The sequence below is a fragment of the Melospiza melodia genome, chromosome 15 (genome assembly GCF_035770615.1).
Source record: "Melospiza melodia melodia isolate bMelMel2 chromosome 15, bMelMel2.pri, whole genome shotgun sequence".
Classification (NCBI taxonomy): domain Eukaryota; kingdom Metazoa; phylum Chordata; class Aves; order Passeriformes; family Passerellidae; genus Melospiza; species Melospiza melodia.
In genome coordinates, this window is record NC_086208.1 from 8,164,617 (window position 1) to 8,183,215 (window position 18,599).

The 18,599-nt window shown below is 35.9% G+C and overlaps 1 protein-coding gene across 1 annotated transcript in view; it reads right to left on the reverse strand.

The window, feature by feature from the left end:
• UNC13C (unc-13 homolog C) overlaps nucleotides 1-18,599 on the reverse strand; it is a 131,171-nt gene that overhangs the window by 54,643 nt on the left and 57,929 nt on the right. Inside the window, exons 13-17 of the mRNA XM_063169652.1 lie at nucleotides 14,826-14,976; nucleotides 12,401-12,469; nucleotides 11,032-11,121; nucleotides 10,112-10,240; nucleotides 1,229-1,362 (exon numbers count right to left, since the gene is read on the reverse strand). Coding sequence (XP_063025722.1) covers nucleotides 1,229-1,362; nucleotides 10,112-10,240; nucleotides 11,032-11,121; nucleotides 12,401-12,469; nucleotides 14,826-14,976 — 573 coding nt within the window. The remainder of the gene's footprint in view (nucleotides 1-1,228; nucleotides 1,363-10,111; nucleotides 10,241-11,031; nucleotides 11,122-12,400; nucleotides 12,470-14,825; nucleotides 14,977-18,599) is intronic.

The following is an 18,599-nucleotide window of genomic DNA, read 5'->3' on the forward strand; positions in this document are numbered from 1 at the left end:
GTAAGAGCTTATTCCTTAACAGGGTCAGTGCAACAAATAATTAACAAAGAAATGTTTATTATCCAGTTCTGAAGTGATACTATATTTATTTCAAGTAAAGGAAGGAGTCAGAAGTCAATGATTTTCAAAGTCTTTCAGCTTCTGGTTATCACCAGGAGGTTTCTTTGTCACTTTTCCTGTGGGGCCATAAATAGAATAGTACCTTTCATCAACAGACGAGCACATCTCAATGTATAGAGTGCCTTTTAGTATCTAACCTATTTTGGCTGAAAAAACCAGATTGTTCCTGCTCCCCTTCAGAGCATTCAATTAAATGCAATTGCAGAAACCTCTATTAATTGTTTAGTCATAATACAGATGTAGGTTTCAATGTTAACTTTTGCAGAAGTCATCACAGCCAGACTATGCCCAGATTTTCTGCAATCTCTCTGTAAAATGGCTCCAAAGAGCTAAAAAATTTCCCCAGGGCTTCATCACGTCACATTTCAATTGGTGCAAGGCCCATTTCTCCAGCTGTAATATGTGAAACATGTTCCTTTGCACTCTTTCTAAATATTTCATGTTCAAAGCCTAGCACTGCCTTCTTTTCCTGCATTTATCAATTGTTTCTCTGTTTTCTACTCATGTATCAACCTTAAATTATTTCATTTGTCTTGGTTATTGATTGTACCTCTCTCATCTGCTACATCTTCAATTCTGAGAAGTGAAATTCCATTTCTGGGATACTGCTCTCCACTTCATACATTTTCAAGTCAGTCTGGCCAGGCAATTATAAATTCAGATAGGATCTTTTTGTGAAGTTACTTTTTTTTTTTTTTTTTTTTACAATTACATGCCTGGAAACCATACCTAAATGAGTTTCAGCAAGATTTGAACACCATGTGTGCCATGATGCTCCCATACCATCAATATCATCATACTGAAAATGCCTTGCACTGAAATGTCACTGACATTTCCCTTCTATCCATTTATATCTCATGTAGCATAGTTTGCTACCTAAAGTTTTGAGATGACTCATATATCACCAGTCCTTAATGTTCCTAAACCAAAATATTTTCTTTCCATTATCAGAGCACTAAATTTTTATCAATCTTTGTCAATACAATATTCTGTATAAAAATCTCTACCTAGAATCTATTTAAAATATAACTTCTAATTCAGGTGTATTTCTTATACTTATTTTAATAAATCCATGATTCTTAATTTTTTTGGGAAAGTAATTACTTACTGGTTCAAGATTGGTGTATATGCTGTTTTATCTTCATCTATAATGGTGACCATCAGAGTAATCAGCTGTGCCCAGAAATCCAAATTCTTTGTTGTTGGTCCCTGTTCTTCTTTAGGAACTTCTTGTTTCTTACTCTGTTAAAACAAGATTGAATATATTTTTATTAGAGAAAATACTATGGGAGTCCCACCTATAGATCATTCCTTGGTTGTGAAGAGTGACATATTAAGAATCTTTAGAAATTTTGGACCAAGACTGGCTAACCAACAGAGCAGAACATATGAAAAACTGTACTTGGCTGTGCACAAATATTAAGAACCATAGTGCAAAGATTGTCATGTCAGCAAAGGAGATCAATAGAGACTTGGTTTTTACTGCATGCTCACGCTGTAATTAGATACATTATTAAATTCTTTGCTGTGCTAAGACTCAGCACAGGTAGAATTGCCTGTTGAGGCAGAACTTTTATACCCAACACAATAAAGACTCAAAAAAATCAATGCTGAGGAGTATTTAATGTTTTGTTTTGAATTATATGCTGAAGGTATTCAGCCTAGCAGCTGCTTCTGATGTATGGTCTAAATGAAGAAGCAGTTGAATTACCCTTTATGTTATTGAGAATTTTATATTCTTTAATTTTACTACAATATGCATTTACAGACAGACTTTGTCTCTACAATTTTTATTTATTAATTCTTAACCTAAAATTTCCTAAAATTTTAGTCCTAAAATACTAAAAAAGTATTTTGCATTCCTTTGCTTGGCAGAAGGATCAGATTCCTCATCAGAGTCCAATAAATAACTTCATTGTAGGGACCCAAATATGAAAAGAAATATTTTAATTCTGTACGGCCACATACATGAATAATTTCTGCCACACAGAGCTCTGTCTGCACATGCTTGATCTACACATGCTCTTCTACACTGCTGTGTGAGACTGAAAGGGGTCTCAGCTAGTAAGTCAGAAAATAAACATGCCTGTGCTCCTGCAAGTTTAAACACATATTCCCTGTACTTCTCATTCCTAGTCCAACTACGACCACTTCAAAGGACCTGGTATCTTTTTGAATATGCCTAACACTATATATGTGTCACAGCGAATTAATTAAATGTTAATTTAACCCCAATTGACTTTTATGTATGAATAGCATTTAGAATGGCAGAAAGGGAATTTCAACAACACCTATTTGAAACTGTTTTTGTGGCCACTGTGGAATATTTTAGACATGTATCATTAATCACACTGCTGCATACTCAGATGATCTACAAAGGGTACCGCCTCAGTGTATAAAGCAACAGAAATAAAGCTCAGAAGGAGGTCAAAGGATGGTGGGTCTGGTGTCATCAACAATTAACAACTGTGCATGCAAATGAGAGAGCTTTCCAAAACAGAAATGAACATTAGAGCATTAATGTCACTCATAAGAGCATTTCCTGGTATACATTAGATTTTTAATAAAAAGGCCTTGTTTCTACATCAAAGATGTAGGTCTAATAGACCATTTTTTTTTCTCAGAAGCTTGTTAAATCAAACCAACTGAAAGGCAGCTGTAGAAGACAAAGCCACCTCATATGTAGCTCAGCATCTTATCCAAGAACTGTATTTCACAGCAAGTGACATGTAGCTGAGACAGCTTTTCATGGCTGTGAATGTGAATCACAGAATGCAAAATTCAGTTCTTTAACAGAGATAGCAAAAAGTATTACATTTACAATGTAATAGTTGCACAAGGAGGTCCTTTCTACCATAATTCTCTGGAAAAGAAATCTCTTTAAAATCTGTATGACCTTTATAAAAGTCCCAGAGAAGGTATTTTTAAAATAGTCTCACATTACAGATGTAGTTTTATGTCCTGAAGAGAAAGTGCATACTCTGCCCATCCCTAGTTGTTATTTCCATTCTTTATCCTAAAGTCTACTTAGTGTGTTAGACATGCTCATACAAGCTCTTTTTACCTCATTATTGTCAGCACTATTATTTGCTTTATGTACAGCAGATGCCTTTGTAGAAGCATTATAGAATTATGGAATACTCTGAGTTGGAAGGGGCCCACAAGGACCAGAGTCCAGCCCTTGGATTCCTGCACAGGGCAATGCCCAAAACCACACTGTGTGTTTGACAGTGCTACCCCAGCTCTGGCTTGGTACGGTGCTGTTAGAATGAGGTTAAACAGTGGTGGAAATTTGATTGCCATTTAGATTTTTTTTTCACTCTCATTGCACCCATTTGGAAGAAACTGTCAGTGTAAAAGCATCAACTAAATAGCTGATATACCTAATTAGTGCCACACTGGAACAAATACAGTGAAAAGTTACAGGAGATTCTAAATACTGCTTATTATTGTAGAGGATAATAACAATGAGAATTTTTTAAAAATACAACTAAAAATTTCAAGAGTAACATAAATTCTTAAAATAGCAAGATGACAAAATCATTAATTAAACTGATGCTATTAATGGTTCTTAATTTTAAAATAAATGAGTTGCTGAAGTTTCCTGTCTTCTGTTTTTGTTTGATACAGCACTGAATAAGCTCAAATCACAGACTGCTCATCCAGTAACCAAGATACCTTTCCAAATACTGATATGAATGAAAGTTTGCCAATTAGCAGAATCACTTTCTTTTCCATGAGCTTTTTCACATAGGAAAGGTTATTTAAAATACCTTGACCTCCTGTAGCATCACTTTGGATGGTAATTCTGCCCACATGCACAGAACCCTGAAATGCCACAAGATATTCTTTGCTTAAAAGCTCAATGAGTGACTGGCCAAAGGCACAACAATGATATTTCTAAGGGGCTTCTGCTGGCAGATCAAACAAGCAATAAGAGCAGAAAAGACAGGTTTTTATACTCTCATATTAATTGACTTGGGTGCTTCTTGTCTTTAGGATCACCCTACAGTGGCAGCAAACAACTTACAATAAAAGTCATATTATTCACTTAAAATTCACAAATACACTAAGTACTGGAGATTCTCTGTGGGTTTTTTAATGCAACATCCAAACTAGGTGATAACTCTTTGTTTTTTGTGACAGAAGACATCAAAATCAGAAAGAGGAACTGTGTAAGAACAGTTTTTCATAGGATATGAATTGAAATAAATTATTTGCATGGAATCATGTTTTTCTCAATTCCCTTTTAATGTCAATTTCCTATTCACCAAATTCATATTCAAGCAATGGATTATGCAGTACAGAGCCTCCAAAATCATTACTGGTGTTTTGATACTCTCTTAAAGAGAAAAATAAAATGTAGAGGGAGTTTTCTGAGTTTAATGGAAAAAAAAAAAGGCTGACAAACAAACATTTTGTACTCTAGAAAAGTGGCTGAGACTGGAGAAAGCAATCTCAGACCCAGTGTGAAGCAAGATTAAAATCTACATCTCTATTACCCTGAGACAAATCTGTAAAGCCTAGTCTAAGAAACATAGGGCTTTCAACTTCTCCCGTCACTGATTTTACCAGATCGTAGGATGAATGTCTGGTTTAATTTTCTTTGCTTTTATTTTGTTATGTTCTGTGCAATCAATATCCATTATTATCTGTGTGACTTTGATAAATTGAATCCTATGATATCAGAAAGTTATGTATTGCTGTCTCCTGCAAGCCCCAAGCTAGGTTTCAGAATACAAAATTTTCTATATAAATAATGATACCGTGGAAATTCAATGGAAACTAACATAGTGGCCTTGATCAGCACAAGGCTGCAGAGGGCAGTTTTATAGATCAGTCTTGGACAATGAAATATTAATTTTAACAATTCTTCCATATTTTAAACTGCATATTTATTACTTACATTACATATAATATTACTTGATGTAGAACCACCAGCAAATGTACACTATGCACTATATATAAAAAAAAATATATAAAATACACACATATGTAGACATTCACATATAACATCTAGCAATTTTTAGGATTTTATATAATTTTAAAAGATATTTTTAATATCTAAAAAAATGAAAATTCGGCCTTACAGAATTTACTCAACAGAGCCTAAAGCCAGAAACCACTTGCAGACATGCTTTCAAAACCTGTGAGGGATTTCCCTGCGCAGCGCTGTCACACTGTAACTAACTCCTAAACTGTTAACTTCTTTGAAACTGAAACCCTATTTGAAGAATCACCATAGAATCACAAAATGGTTTGGGTTGGAAGTGATGTCAAAGATTGTATTTTTCATTCCTCTTGCTCTGGGCAGGGGACACCTTCCACTAAACCACATTGCTCAGAGTCCCATTCAAACTGGCCCTGAACACTTCCAGGGATGGGGCACCCACACCTTCTCCAAGCAACTTTATGTATACCATCTGAAGTGGAACAGAATTCTTTTGGATTAATTCTCATCAAGAATTGTCAGCCTTTTCCTTCAAGGACTGGCAGGTGAAAGGAGCTGGTTTAACTGGTCTGTCTGTTTAGGGCAGTGAACATGAATAGCTCTCTGCAGTGGCCAGCCAAGTGATACTGTGGTTTTGACCTGACCCACCCACCCAGAAAAGTTCTGCTACTGCAGGGAGTAGGTGGAGGAAGATCAAAGTGAGCCCCTCACTTATCACAAGCTCTTTGACTTCCTAACCAGTGTTGTCAGACAAGCTGCTAAGAAGAAATTATATCTGTAAGATCTGGTCTTCTTTTGACAGAGAATTCTCAGAATGGAGTTGGAAATGCCATAGCACAAAATGCATCCTTCTGTTCTGAGGTAATTTACCAAATGTTTTTCTATTACTGTTGTTAACATGCTGCCCATCAAACACAATGCTGCAACACAAAGAGAGATCTCTAAGTACCCTCTGCATGCCAGAACCTTTTCAGTGAATCTAAAGCAATACATAAATATAACAAAGGGCTTCACAAGAATTATTACTTGACACTGAAATTTCCACGCCTGAAAAATAGAACTCTCTGTAGTAAACAGCTTTTGCTACTGCCCTTTATTTCCCACTTCATAGTTCTGAATGTGTTTGAAAACCACAGATCATAGTCATGCTTCAATTCTTGCAGTATTTCTATAAGAAATTAATAATCTAACCTTTTTTTTTTTTGTCATTTATACTAAAGAGAAAAAAGTACATGCTCAAAAACAACTATGAGGCTTGCATTCCCAAATCCCAAAGACCAGGGACTCCCAACTGAGTAAAGCAAAACTGAGCCAGCTCCCAAAGCATAGGCCCACCCATGTGCTCATCCACAGCTCCAGTTTCCAGATCTGGGATGTTTTTTGCTCATTATCAACCCAGCCCAAGGTGCTGTACCCCTGTGAAAGATGAATGGCAAGGGCAGAGCAGTGTGCTGCTGCAGCTGTACCGCCCCTGGCTCCTGAAGGAGTCAATTGCTCTTTCCTACCTCCTGTCTGCACCAAGCTGTGCTGTGACAACATGCAGAGCTGAGATAAGACCCAAGTAAAGGTCCCTAATATCAGCTAGAATATCAGGCCTGTTCTGATGAGCTGCTGTCAAATATAAAGTACTCCAGTGTTTTATTCCAGTATATTGGTGCTATCAGTCATGAAATTATTTGTACTGATGAAGAGCTCTTCAGATAACATGAAAGGGTATGGTCTGCATTTCATTGGTGTCACTCAATGGAGAAGACTGCAAAAAGAATTATTGAAGGGACTTCAGTCTCCGTGAGCACCAGCCAGGATTTCAAAATTTGTTTTCTCAAGAAAACAGAAAGAGTGACATATCTGTAAACTGAGTCAGAAAGCTATCAAAGTGCTTCCTAAACTACTTCTCCAGGATATGTCTTTTTAACATAGGGTAGCTAAGCACTTCACTCAGGTAACTATTAATTCAAAAGAGAAAATACTGCACATGCTGCATAAGGGGCTAGACAGTCCTTCATCAGAGGGCTTTGTCTCTAATAATGAGGATAGCAATATACATGGCAGTGAGACTGTCAAGCTATCATGTTTTACTGCCTCTGGTAGTCATTGGTTTTTTCCCATCAGCCGTTCTTTGTATGCTGGTGTGGAACTGTAGTATGACATTTTTGCATGCTGTTAGCATTTGCAATGCTTCACCCCAGGAAATATCCTCAGGGGTGATATTTTGCTGCAAGACATTAGCTTTTTAACGGTGATTGCCTGTCTGACAGAAAGGTAGAGAGTAATAAAAAGAGGAATTGGAGACTGCTGAGCATATTTTTTGATTTAATTTTTGTGTTCACAGTGGCAAATATCCAAAAACTCCAGTTCAAGCCCCTCAATTTTAACAGTCACTGCTCAATTTTCACCCCAAAATTAAACAATCCCACACAATCAGACCTGAAGCATATTTTCTCAAAATACTGTGGCAGGCATCTCTGAGAGTTATAGGTTGCAGCCAAAAGCAATTGCAGAAGGTGGTTACCCTGAGTTACACACAGATACACCCTGGGCATGCAGAGGCCTCAGCAGGACAACATCTGCCAGTCCTTCCCCTGAGTGAGAGCAGGTGCTGACCTACATAAGAACCATTCCTTGTTGCTTTGGGGCTCAGTTCTCAGTCTCACAGCCCAGAGCTCAGCTGTGCAGCTAAAACATGAACCTCCTGTGTGCAGAACCAGGCTAGGATGAGCTCCCTCCCTCTGAGGGGAGGGGACCTCACCTGATGGGGAGACAGCAGAGATAAGGGAAGGTACTGAGGAAGGCTTAATGGTGGAATCTGGTCTAATCTAAGGGGCTTGGAAACAAAGCTAATGAAATGTTAATTACAATACTGGTTACTGCTTCATTATTATAACAGTGGTACCACAAACCAGTCACCTGGACTCACTGGAAAGCCTCAAGAGCTATAGGTTCAAACAAACTGCATATTTGAGTGTTCCTAAAACAAAATGCACTTTCGGATATACTGATAGGAAACCGTAAGAGGACCATGTTGAACAAAGTCTCCTTGTACAACTCAAGAGCTGATGCAGAATTCAGGTAGTCTTTTGAATTAATTTTACTGATCTCTCTATTAAAGTTAGACCAGTTATATTTCTCAGAATTGTCTCTCATCTTCTGGGAAAGAAAGTTTTACTGTCTGACATTAAGATTATATGTGACTGTTGCCTGAATTTTTTTTAATGTGATTTGCTGTTAGAAATAAATTATTTTGAATGCGATCTAGTTATTTTACATTTTGCATTTTACACTTCTTCACTAAAGTTTCTTGCACTGCTTTGTGATTGTAACTGTACAGAAAATTGTCTGCTAAAGTTTCCACATAAAACTGGCCCTGCTGGAAATCTTGTGAACAAGAACTCAAGACGTGCAGAAATACAGTGAGATGCAGTCAACTCAGTTTTCCAACAGAGTGAATACTTGTGGATTTTTAAAATTTATTTCAAGATTTCTTATTTCTCTACCATTAAGTAGAGTTGTGTGAGAGAAAAATATAATAACAACATTGCCTGTTTTGCCTCAAATATAATTTGAGGGAGAGAACCTTTACTTAAGCAAGTTTTACAATCTCTACCAAGCAGAAAAGCTGTAATATCTCCGCACTTTAAAACCATGTTTTAAAATAGACAGGCTAAATGACTGTATGGATTCACATAAAAAAGTTGTGAATTTTCTGAGTACAGAGAATCTTTTGCAGTTGCCACTATGGTTTGCAGAGGTAAGACTTCATCACTTTTAGCTGTTTACTGAGTACTAGAATCTACTGATAAACTGCAGGCTTATGTAATACCCAGTCTAGCAGCACTTCATATTATATTTACCAGACAAGAAGAAATTGCTGCAGAGTAAATGTTAGCGAGAAAACAGAACAGTTTATGACGTAAACAGATGTGATGCCTGAAGCTGCTCCTTCCACTAATTTATACTCCTACTCAACTTACAATGTAATCTGTTGTAGGATAAACACATCAGCGCTAAGTGTGGAGGGCTTATTGGTGCTGGTGAGAAATTCTTATATTCAAAGCTACAGTTAAGTTTTCTCAGGAAAAGGAATCCAACACGAGAAAATAAATTCTCATTTCAGAAATGTTGAACAGCAAATATCACCATTCCTAAAACACAGGAATTCATATTCTGGATTTAAGAGATATATCTTTCACTGAAATAAATAAATAAATTCAAATAATTTTCATTTGAAGTCTTATATTATTAGTATGAGTGTTCTTATTAATTATACACACACAAAAAAAGTGCATTTGCCAAAGAACTTAGTTAATTCTGTTCAAGGCTGGAATACTCACAGAACTACCATTTTCCCAGTGTACCATCAAATACAAGCAAATACAAGGTACAGGTGATAATATGATAAAGAAGTGATGCTCCTTTAAGACAGTAATTAATTCTAACATTACTTATAGAATAGCCATATTATATTAAAAATAAAGAGTATTCTCAAGGATTTTGCATGACATTTGGAACACACAAAGTGCTATAATTATTTTGCATTGATAGCTCAACCTGACAGACTAATATTAAGAAATCCTGTGCTTTCTTAAAGCAGTTACTAAAGCTTGGATCCAAGTATGCATCATGGGTACAAAAATATAAGGCTGGAAAGACTATACCATTTTCAGCAAATTAAAAATTGTTTTCAAAAGTTACGGAAGTGAAATGTTAGATTTTAAATAACTATTTTCCTGTTACAGATCTTAAATTAACAGTAATCAACCAAATGCCATCTTCCCCAAAACTCCTGGACAATTTCACAGTCATGTCCAACTTGGTGACTACATTATGAGGTAATGTGTCCATTTTGAAACTCATGTTAAACATTTTAGAGTTCATAGCTGTCTGTGGGTGTATTTATGGTATGTTGCTCCTCCATGCATAAATAAAGTGAAAACCTGAGTGCTTTGATATGAAGGAACACCAGAAGACTTTCTGTTTATTAAAGGCAAACTAACAATAATGATTGAGCAAAAGCACAGAACAAGTTCATTCTGACCTTACCTGATCCACTAACTGAGAGTAGAGATCATAGCAGTTGTCAAAAATGTATTTGTAAGTTGAATCCAGGCAGGCTTTTACACAGTCCTTCACCACAGTACTGGCTCGAGGGGGGCTCTGCAATTCCAGGACCTAATTAAATGTTTCATAAATGGGAGAAAGTCAGAATTAGATTGAACACAAATATCCAAGTGTTGAATGGAGCTGTTATACAGGATGAAAAGTGTTCAAATAAAACAATGATAAAAACAATTAAAATTGTGTTGAATCAAGGTTGATTTAGCTCAAAGATACATTAGAACACATGCAATTAGACTTTATCACTAAGTTTTATTTAAATTAAGTACTTATATGATGAAAAAGGCATGTGTGCTCAATAGTTTACATCTTTAAATCTTAGGTTTTACATTTTATCAGGTTTTTTTTATTATTTAAGAAATAACTAAAGTGTATAATATGTGCTTTCCTTTGAATTAGAATATCAAGCCAAATAGCAGTTATTTATTTAAAGCAAAACTTCATATTTTTACTCCATTTCAGGATACATTAATTCAAACTTTAACTTAGTGGATTACTTTAATTCTGTTTATGTAGTTGCCTAATGCAATTGAATCACATGCTAAAGGTTGCTTTGTGTTTTTCTTTTTTCATTCAATAATATTAATGTGTACCATTCCATTCCAAAAATATTTCCATGCTTGACCACTTAGATCTCATTCTTAAGAGAGACTAAGGCAAATAGTTATCAGATCTATTTTACTGTTTGACTTGTGATTTTATTATATCAGTACAAACCCCTTTTTATATATTACTTCTAATGAGTTCATCTAAGAATGTTTTATGTGACTTGACTTTAAACTAATTAAAAAGGTAAATTTTTTGTTTCTGTCAGGAAATTTATTTGTGCAAGTAAAGGACAATACCTTCATCCGAAAAAAAGTAATGCTGGTAAGCAGATCCACAGTTGATTTCAGGTCTTGGAGTCTTTCGGAATTGCTGGCAGGAAAATTATCCTGGTGAATCAGGGAAAGAGGAATCATGCAAAATTTGAGTTGCAGGTAAAATCCTTGAACAATCAGTTAAAAACCCTCAAAGAAAACATACAGTGCTGCTTAGAAGGATTAGAGATGTTCATATTACCCAAATTCTGCCCGTGAGATAGTTAATGATGAGCATCCCTTGGACATGAGTAGGAACACCTTTGATAATGCTCCTACACTTGTAACATGAATAATTCAAAATATTGTGATATTTCCAAAACATGGATGGAATAAAAAATGTTATAAGATGTCTGGAAACTGCTGCTAATGAAAATAATTTATGGGTTTTACATGGCACATATATAATTTGTAGGCATAAATGCAGTAGTAAGCTTAATGTAGAAATAATATATTCAAGTTTTGCAATGATCTCTGGGTTAACAGAGTGATGTGAAGCAGTATTATTTAAATAACTTCCTACTATTGAAATATCAGCCTCATGCTACAATACTGTCTGGACAGCATTCTTCAAAATGAAAAGATCTTAGCACGAACATATCTCCTTCAGTAAGGATATAGTCTTAAAAACTAAGTATGTGCAATTTCCATTCTCTCTAATGCCCTGGGGTTCTTTTAAATACTCCTCTTCTCCTCCAGTTTTGGAGAGCAGGCCACATGAACAGACAAATCCTTGACCTGGAGGCTGCCACTCCTAGAAGCTGAAAGGAGAGCCACATGTAATGAAGCCCTAACTTAGGTATTGTCCAAAAGTTTCATGATCCAGTGGACTGGAGAAGGAGAGGGAGTTCAGAACCAAATGGTAGATGGCAGGTACCCAGGGCCTGCTCTCCTGAAAGGCTGGCTTTGGAGCACAGCTCAGTGGAAGGAGATTCCATGAGGCAGAAATGAAACTAATTCCTACCAAATAGAAAAACAAGGAGACAAGACTTTTTCAACATTTCCAGGATCTTAGCATGCAAGTTGTAGCAAAGATGTCAGGCTCCCAGAAAAAATACAGCAGTAACTGCACTTTGAACTACCTGAGTCAGTAAAGGTAATTCCCAGATGAATTAACTTAATCAACTTAAGACTAGTTATAGACCAATTTAATCAAAATTGTTGAATACTACTCTTTCTTGAATATGTGACAACCTCTTGACCCATTCTTAGCTTTTGGAAAGAAAATACCAAGTTTTTTCTTTTTGACAAATTGGAATAATATTGGTGTTAAACAACTTAAATTCTCTAAATTTTTGTTCCAAAGGGTTTGGGGGGGTCTCATGTTGACTCAAATAGAATATGTTGTACATACCCTGTATTTAGATAAATCAATCCTCAGAGAATTGTGCAATTGATCCAGCAGCCTTATGAACTTTTCTCTCTGTAAAAAGAAAAGAAAAAATATGTTGCACTAGAATTTGCAGGTTCCTGTAATTGTTGGGGTTTTAGAAAGATTCTTTCCACTTTTAACTTATTTAAAAAGAAACTTGTTTTCCATTATGTCATATACAAGTGATGGTTTGAAACACCTGTGTTTCAAGGCCAAGTGATTCACTTTATTTCCCTTTCTATGTTGTATACCTGGTATGCATTAAACACTGTGCAGCTGTGCAATACATTAGGGAGGTCACAAAGATTTTTACAATGCAACATTTTCCTGTCTTATACTTGCCTTGCAACTGATTAAACTCTTGAAGAAAGCACCTCTCCCTTCCTTTAATAAGTAAGAAATGATGCTCATTTACTACAGAATTTGGTGTAAAAGTATGATTGAAAATTATACTTCTGAAACAGTGGCTTTTGTAGGAATAAGGTAAGTAATACTAATACAATGAAATTATATTTTTTCCTTTCAAATATGGAGATTAACTTGTTATCTTGATAGATGAAGGAGCAGTGAAATTATTTTGCTGTGAGATTTCCAGCTGAGTTGTGCCATTCTCAAGTAATAATAATGAGTTTCTAATTACCATGTTAGAACATATTCCATAGTCTACTGCACAAAACTCTGAAATCTCAGCCTGTGTGAAAGCAGCAGACTTCTGGAAGAAGCAGGAGCTGATAGCTCTCAGAGTGCACTGATTGTATCTGTACAATACAAATGTGATGATCAGGAATTTGAAAATAGAGTCTGTGCATGGTCTCTCATCAGTGGAGTTCTAACCTACACCAAACCCCACTAATTTGGCACAGTTCCTTTAAGGGATCAATCAAGAGAACTTTTTTGTCATGTTATAAAGCCCTACTGAAATATTCAGTCAGCCAAATCATTCCCAGCTGTAGCCTGAGGACTTGAATTTGAGATGTTCTTTTTGATGAATGATGTGCAGCTATTCACTAACAAATGCCTTTTGACCAGGAGAGAAGAATAATCTCATATTTTGCCTATAAGTCAATTGTTTGAAAAAGAGCTCCAAATCTCTTTTAGTGATTCCTACTACTCTTCTCCCATCCATCTGTTGAACTATGAATTGGATTGGAATTGCGTCAGAGGCAAACTGGCATTACCATCAGAGAAAGGACTTAATCTCTGCCCAGTCTGAGGACAAATGTAGTTCTGATCATTAGAAAAATGGGTAAAAAGGATAAAAATCCAGTGAAACCATTCTAAATTTCAAAAATGGCATCAAAGTCAGAGATCTAATAAAGCTTGAACATTAAAAGAGAAGACTTGTTTCAACAAGTAAGTAATTCTTGGTTTACACATCCAAATGTATAATTTCATAATTTTATCTTGAAAATCTGAAATTCATAATTCCTCTATTATTCTAATACTGGAGAAGAGTTCTAGTACCTCTAAAGCTACTTCAAATAAAATTTTAAATTTGAAATTTTAATGTGTATTTAATAAATTTTAATTACAATTAATATTTTATTTCAGGTCAATAAATAGTATTGTATGAAAACTGTTACATCAAATTTATCTTTGATATCAACCCTGCAAATAAAAACCTTACTAAAAAAATAAAAAAGGAAAGAATAAACGCATTTTTCAGCATAAGATTGTGTTTATACCCTCTGTATCATGCGTAATACCAGAGCTATGATGGCAACCTCTTTGAATTATTGCTCTGCCTTACTGCTCTCAATTCCTCTGAGAGTAGGTGAAGAAATCAGAATAAGGAGTGAATAATCTTTATTTATTATCATGTTCAAAGACTAGGAAGTCCACGCTGTGAGATACTTATCCACAGAAGAAAATTTAGCAATAATAAAAATATTACCACATCCCTGAAATGCTACTATTCCTCCTAAAATTCCTGAAACCAGGACTTGGACAATTTACCAGCAAAAATTTCAACAAAAATCATAGAGAGTCCATTACTATGGATCCTTGTGAGAAGAGCAGCATTTATGGCCACATCCATTAGGTTAACATGAGTTCACTGATGACACAGCCCAAGAAAGGAATTGCATCCAATACTTAGTCTACTGCAGTTAGCAGTTTGCAAGGCTCATTGCAATAAAACAAAAACCTCTTTGTTGGAGATTTTAGCGCTGTGAACGTGTGCCAGTGCTTTCTAGCCTCTACGCCTCACAAGGAGCTGAGCAGCATCTCCTCTGGCTTTTGTGATGATTAATTTTAAAGAGTCAGGGTAAAATTTTCAAAAGCTAACAACAACCCTCACTTTTTAAAATCAGCAATTAAAAAAAAATCAGTGTAGAACTTAATATGGTATATACTAGGGAAAAAAAGAAAACTACTAGAACTCTATTAAAAAAGAAAATCTGCTTACCCCAAAGTTAGTAGCTGCAAAGCGATCTGAGGCAGAAACATTTGTTGCTGCTGTTGTGTGAGCATAGAAAGCATTTATATTGGCCAACAATGTACTCATAACTGCTGGAACACCAGGGCACATGTATTTAGAAGAGAGACAGGAAAAGTGCCTGAAATTCAAACAAACCAACAGTTATTAAAGATGGCACGGAATCTGCTTCTTCTCCCATTATAATTTCTTTCTAACTCTAATGATGTAACTTTCAGGCTACCTCGTTGAAAATTGTACAGATGCATATGAGGAAAATCCAGACATGTTTGACACATTTGCCACTTGTTGCACTCTGATATTTTCAAACTAGCCACATTAGATTCACATTCAGTTCTCACGCTGTAAATCCCAAATACAAAAACATGGCTTAACTATCTTAATTGCTATTAAACAAAACATTAATTATTAAAGAAAACCTAAAAAGCAAACTCTAACTCGTCATCATGGAAAGTCACAGAGATCTATAGTAGAAAAAGATTTAATTGTTGTCAACTAAAAGACTCAAACCAGCATTTTAGTGTGGCTTTTATTTTACCCTGCATTATTAATGAAAGGTGCTTCAGCTTCTGGGTCCAGCTTGATTTGAATTAGGCCATAACTGAAATTCTTCCACTTTGATCCAGGCCAGTAAAATTTAGGTAACAAGTCTGTTAAACCCAAAGCAGCCAAAACCAGAGGTGCAATGTAGCAGCACTGTTTACTTGTTTAATGAAACAAGAGATGCCTGCTGGAAGCATACAAAGGGCTTATAACACAACAAAACCTGAGAGGTACAAATGAATGAAAGATCTGACACAAAAGGAGAGTGAACATTATAATTTTAAACATAAATTCCTAATTTCAAGATCAATAATTAGGCAAGACTGGGAGAGAGAGAGGGATAAAGAATAAATGTACACAAATAGGAAAGAGAATGAAGGAGATTGGGAAAGGATGGTGGTAAAAATGGGTGTAAAAACAGAAGAGGATTAAGAAATTCCAATCAGGCTCTGTATGACTGAAGGTCCTGATTTGGCCACATGCTCCTCTTAGCTGGAGTCTCCGGCTGCTCTCTCCTGTTCCTCCTCAGGACCATAAGGCAGAGCAGTGTGCTGGGCCTGAACCACCTGGGCACTAATGCCCTTCCAAGAAAAAAATTAACTTTCCTGCTGAACTTAAGCCAAATACCCTTAAACTGTTGTGACTGCCCAAAGCATCTTTTAAGGCATTATTCAACATTGTTTTCCTGTGGGGGCAATTATTAAGCACTATTATCTGCATTTTACATAACTGAGAGAAACAGCTCAAAAGTACTCAGAAACCAACCAGGACTAGAGCCCAGTATTCCCAGCTATGTACTCATGGAATAGTGTTACCAAAACTAATAATTTAATTCATAGCCAGTAATTTAAAGAAGTGCTTTTGAAGACTGAAATGCGAATTCAACAAAAGAAAAACACAGTTTTCTACCCCTCAGAAAAATCTTTCAAAACATATGTCACATGTTTTCTGTCAAGCAGAAGAATAATACTTTCCTTTGTAATAAAATACAATGGTGATGTCAGGTGGTTCTCACCAATAAAGGTAACCTTTAAAGCTAATAGAAATATTTCCTTATCTATGAGTAAGTTTGGGAAATATATGTAGGGATCATCAGAGCAAATTATCAAAAAATTAACAAAATAATTAATACTTTTAATACTGTTGACCTTTAGTTTCCAAAAGTCTTTTAGTGGACTTAAAGGTCCTTAGTGCATGAGTAACATCAATTTGGAGACAAAAAGGCACTAATAACCCCACTAGCCTTAGAGCCATACCTGTAACACATGCTCCTCTGAGGGAGAAGGGAGGCAAAAGGAGCTGTCAGCAGCAAAGAAATCACTGAGATTGTCTCAATTGCCTTCAGGGAACATGACAGATCATGGAAATATCGTTTGGGTCAACATTTTAAGGCGTCTTCTAAAGGTTACTCTAAGCATTTCACAATGAGCTACCTGTACTGAATTCTTATATTTAGACTAGACCCTAATTGTACCAATTTTTCACAAGGAAAATTTAAAGCAATTGCTGTAATTTATGTCCTTATTGTATCACTGCACTGTTTCACCTGTAATGTGCTTAGTGAAAATTATGATAAAGCATGTGTGACAGATTTTTGTTTCTCTTCATCATTTAATTAAAATCTCTAATGTTCACAGGACCTATTAAGTACCCAATATAGGTCATGACTCAGAGTGCTGATAACTCAGGTTATCAGCTACCTTCAAGATACCTGGATTCCTTCTGCTTGCTAAAATAAATAAATCAAAGTAAACACCTATCCTTGTTTTTGCAGGTCTTTGAAAACAGCAGCCAGTTGCATGAGTTATTAACAATTTCTAGTGGGCACATCATGTCATAGCAACCATTTCTAAGTCTCACACATTTTAGAGCAAGGCTGCACTGCATAAGCTGAAGCCAGGCCTGCTTGCTCCAACTTTCTTACTATGCAATTTTCTGACGAATAGACAGTGCCTGGGATTCTTCCAATATTTCTGTTAGCATGAATTAGCAAAGAAAGGAGTCTAATTGATGTGCTGTACTCATCAGTAAGCAAATGCTATCAATAAAAAATTAGTTTAATGGGCGATTTGTGTGCTTTCTGTAATGCTGCCACATTAATTGAAAACTAGCAGGAGAACAAGATGACATAGTTAGTGCCCATTAACCTGCAGGAATGAGAGCTATGTTGCTGATTGAGAACCATTAGGTTCTACCTGTGGTGACTCTTGCCAGTAAGAAGTAAAGATCTTAATAGAGCTTTTATTGCACTTGACTCTATTACACAGTAAATTCAGGCTGCTGATATTGTGTGTAATTTCAGCGTCTAGTCAAACACTGTTGCAATACGTGCTCAGATTTTTGCCTTCTAAAGAGAAGTATATTAAATTGAAAGATGAATGACAGGAAAAAAGTTACTTTTTCTTCACTGCAGAGTGTGGCTTAATATATGTAGGTAAATAAAATTTCAGTTTGATTCCTTCTAGACATTGAATTTACAGCATAAACTGCCATCAGTCCCCAAAAGTCATCAAAATAAAGGGCAGCTGGATCACTGTGCTGTTTTTCTACTTTTTCTTCCTGCTTTTTGTGATACTTATTTTCCTCCCTACTGTCACACACATCCCTGCTTGTACTTCTGGGAGTTACACATACCAGTTGTGTGGCTAACAGTGTCTGTCTGCCTGTTACCCATCAAAAAAACAAAAAAAATTTCTCATCTGAACTATGTAAGAATGGCTGTAATGGTCTCGCTTTTCTTTTCCTAGTACAGACTCCATGAGGAATGGCAGTATAAAATAGTCATAAGAAAGAAGAGTGGATTATGTAACCTATACAGTCAAGACTTCAAAGAGCTGCAATTACTGCAACAGAATCAGTCTTTTTGCTGTATTTTACTTTGGGTCAATGGCTGTTTTTCTGTTCACATGAATTACACATTTGTACCTTAAAGCAGATTTCCTTGCTCAGGAACTGTACAGTGGTAATCTGTATCTTGAGAGTAAAACTCCCCTTCTAAGTCAGCATCTTTAGGGAAAAGGTGTCTACATTTATCTCATAAAAATGTGGAGATGCTCCTATCCCCAGCAAGAGGTGCAATCACACCTGAATTCATTATCTTTCTAAGTTTGGTGAGAAAGGTCTAAGTAGGGACAATGATTAGAGCAGACAGGTAACCTGTGTGGTATCTCCTGGTCTGATTCCCACATTTCAGTATGAATA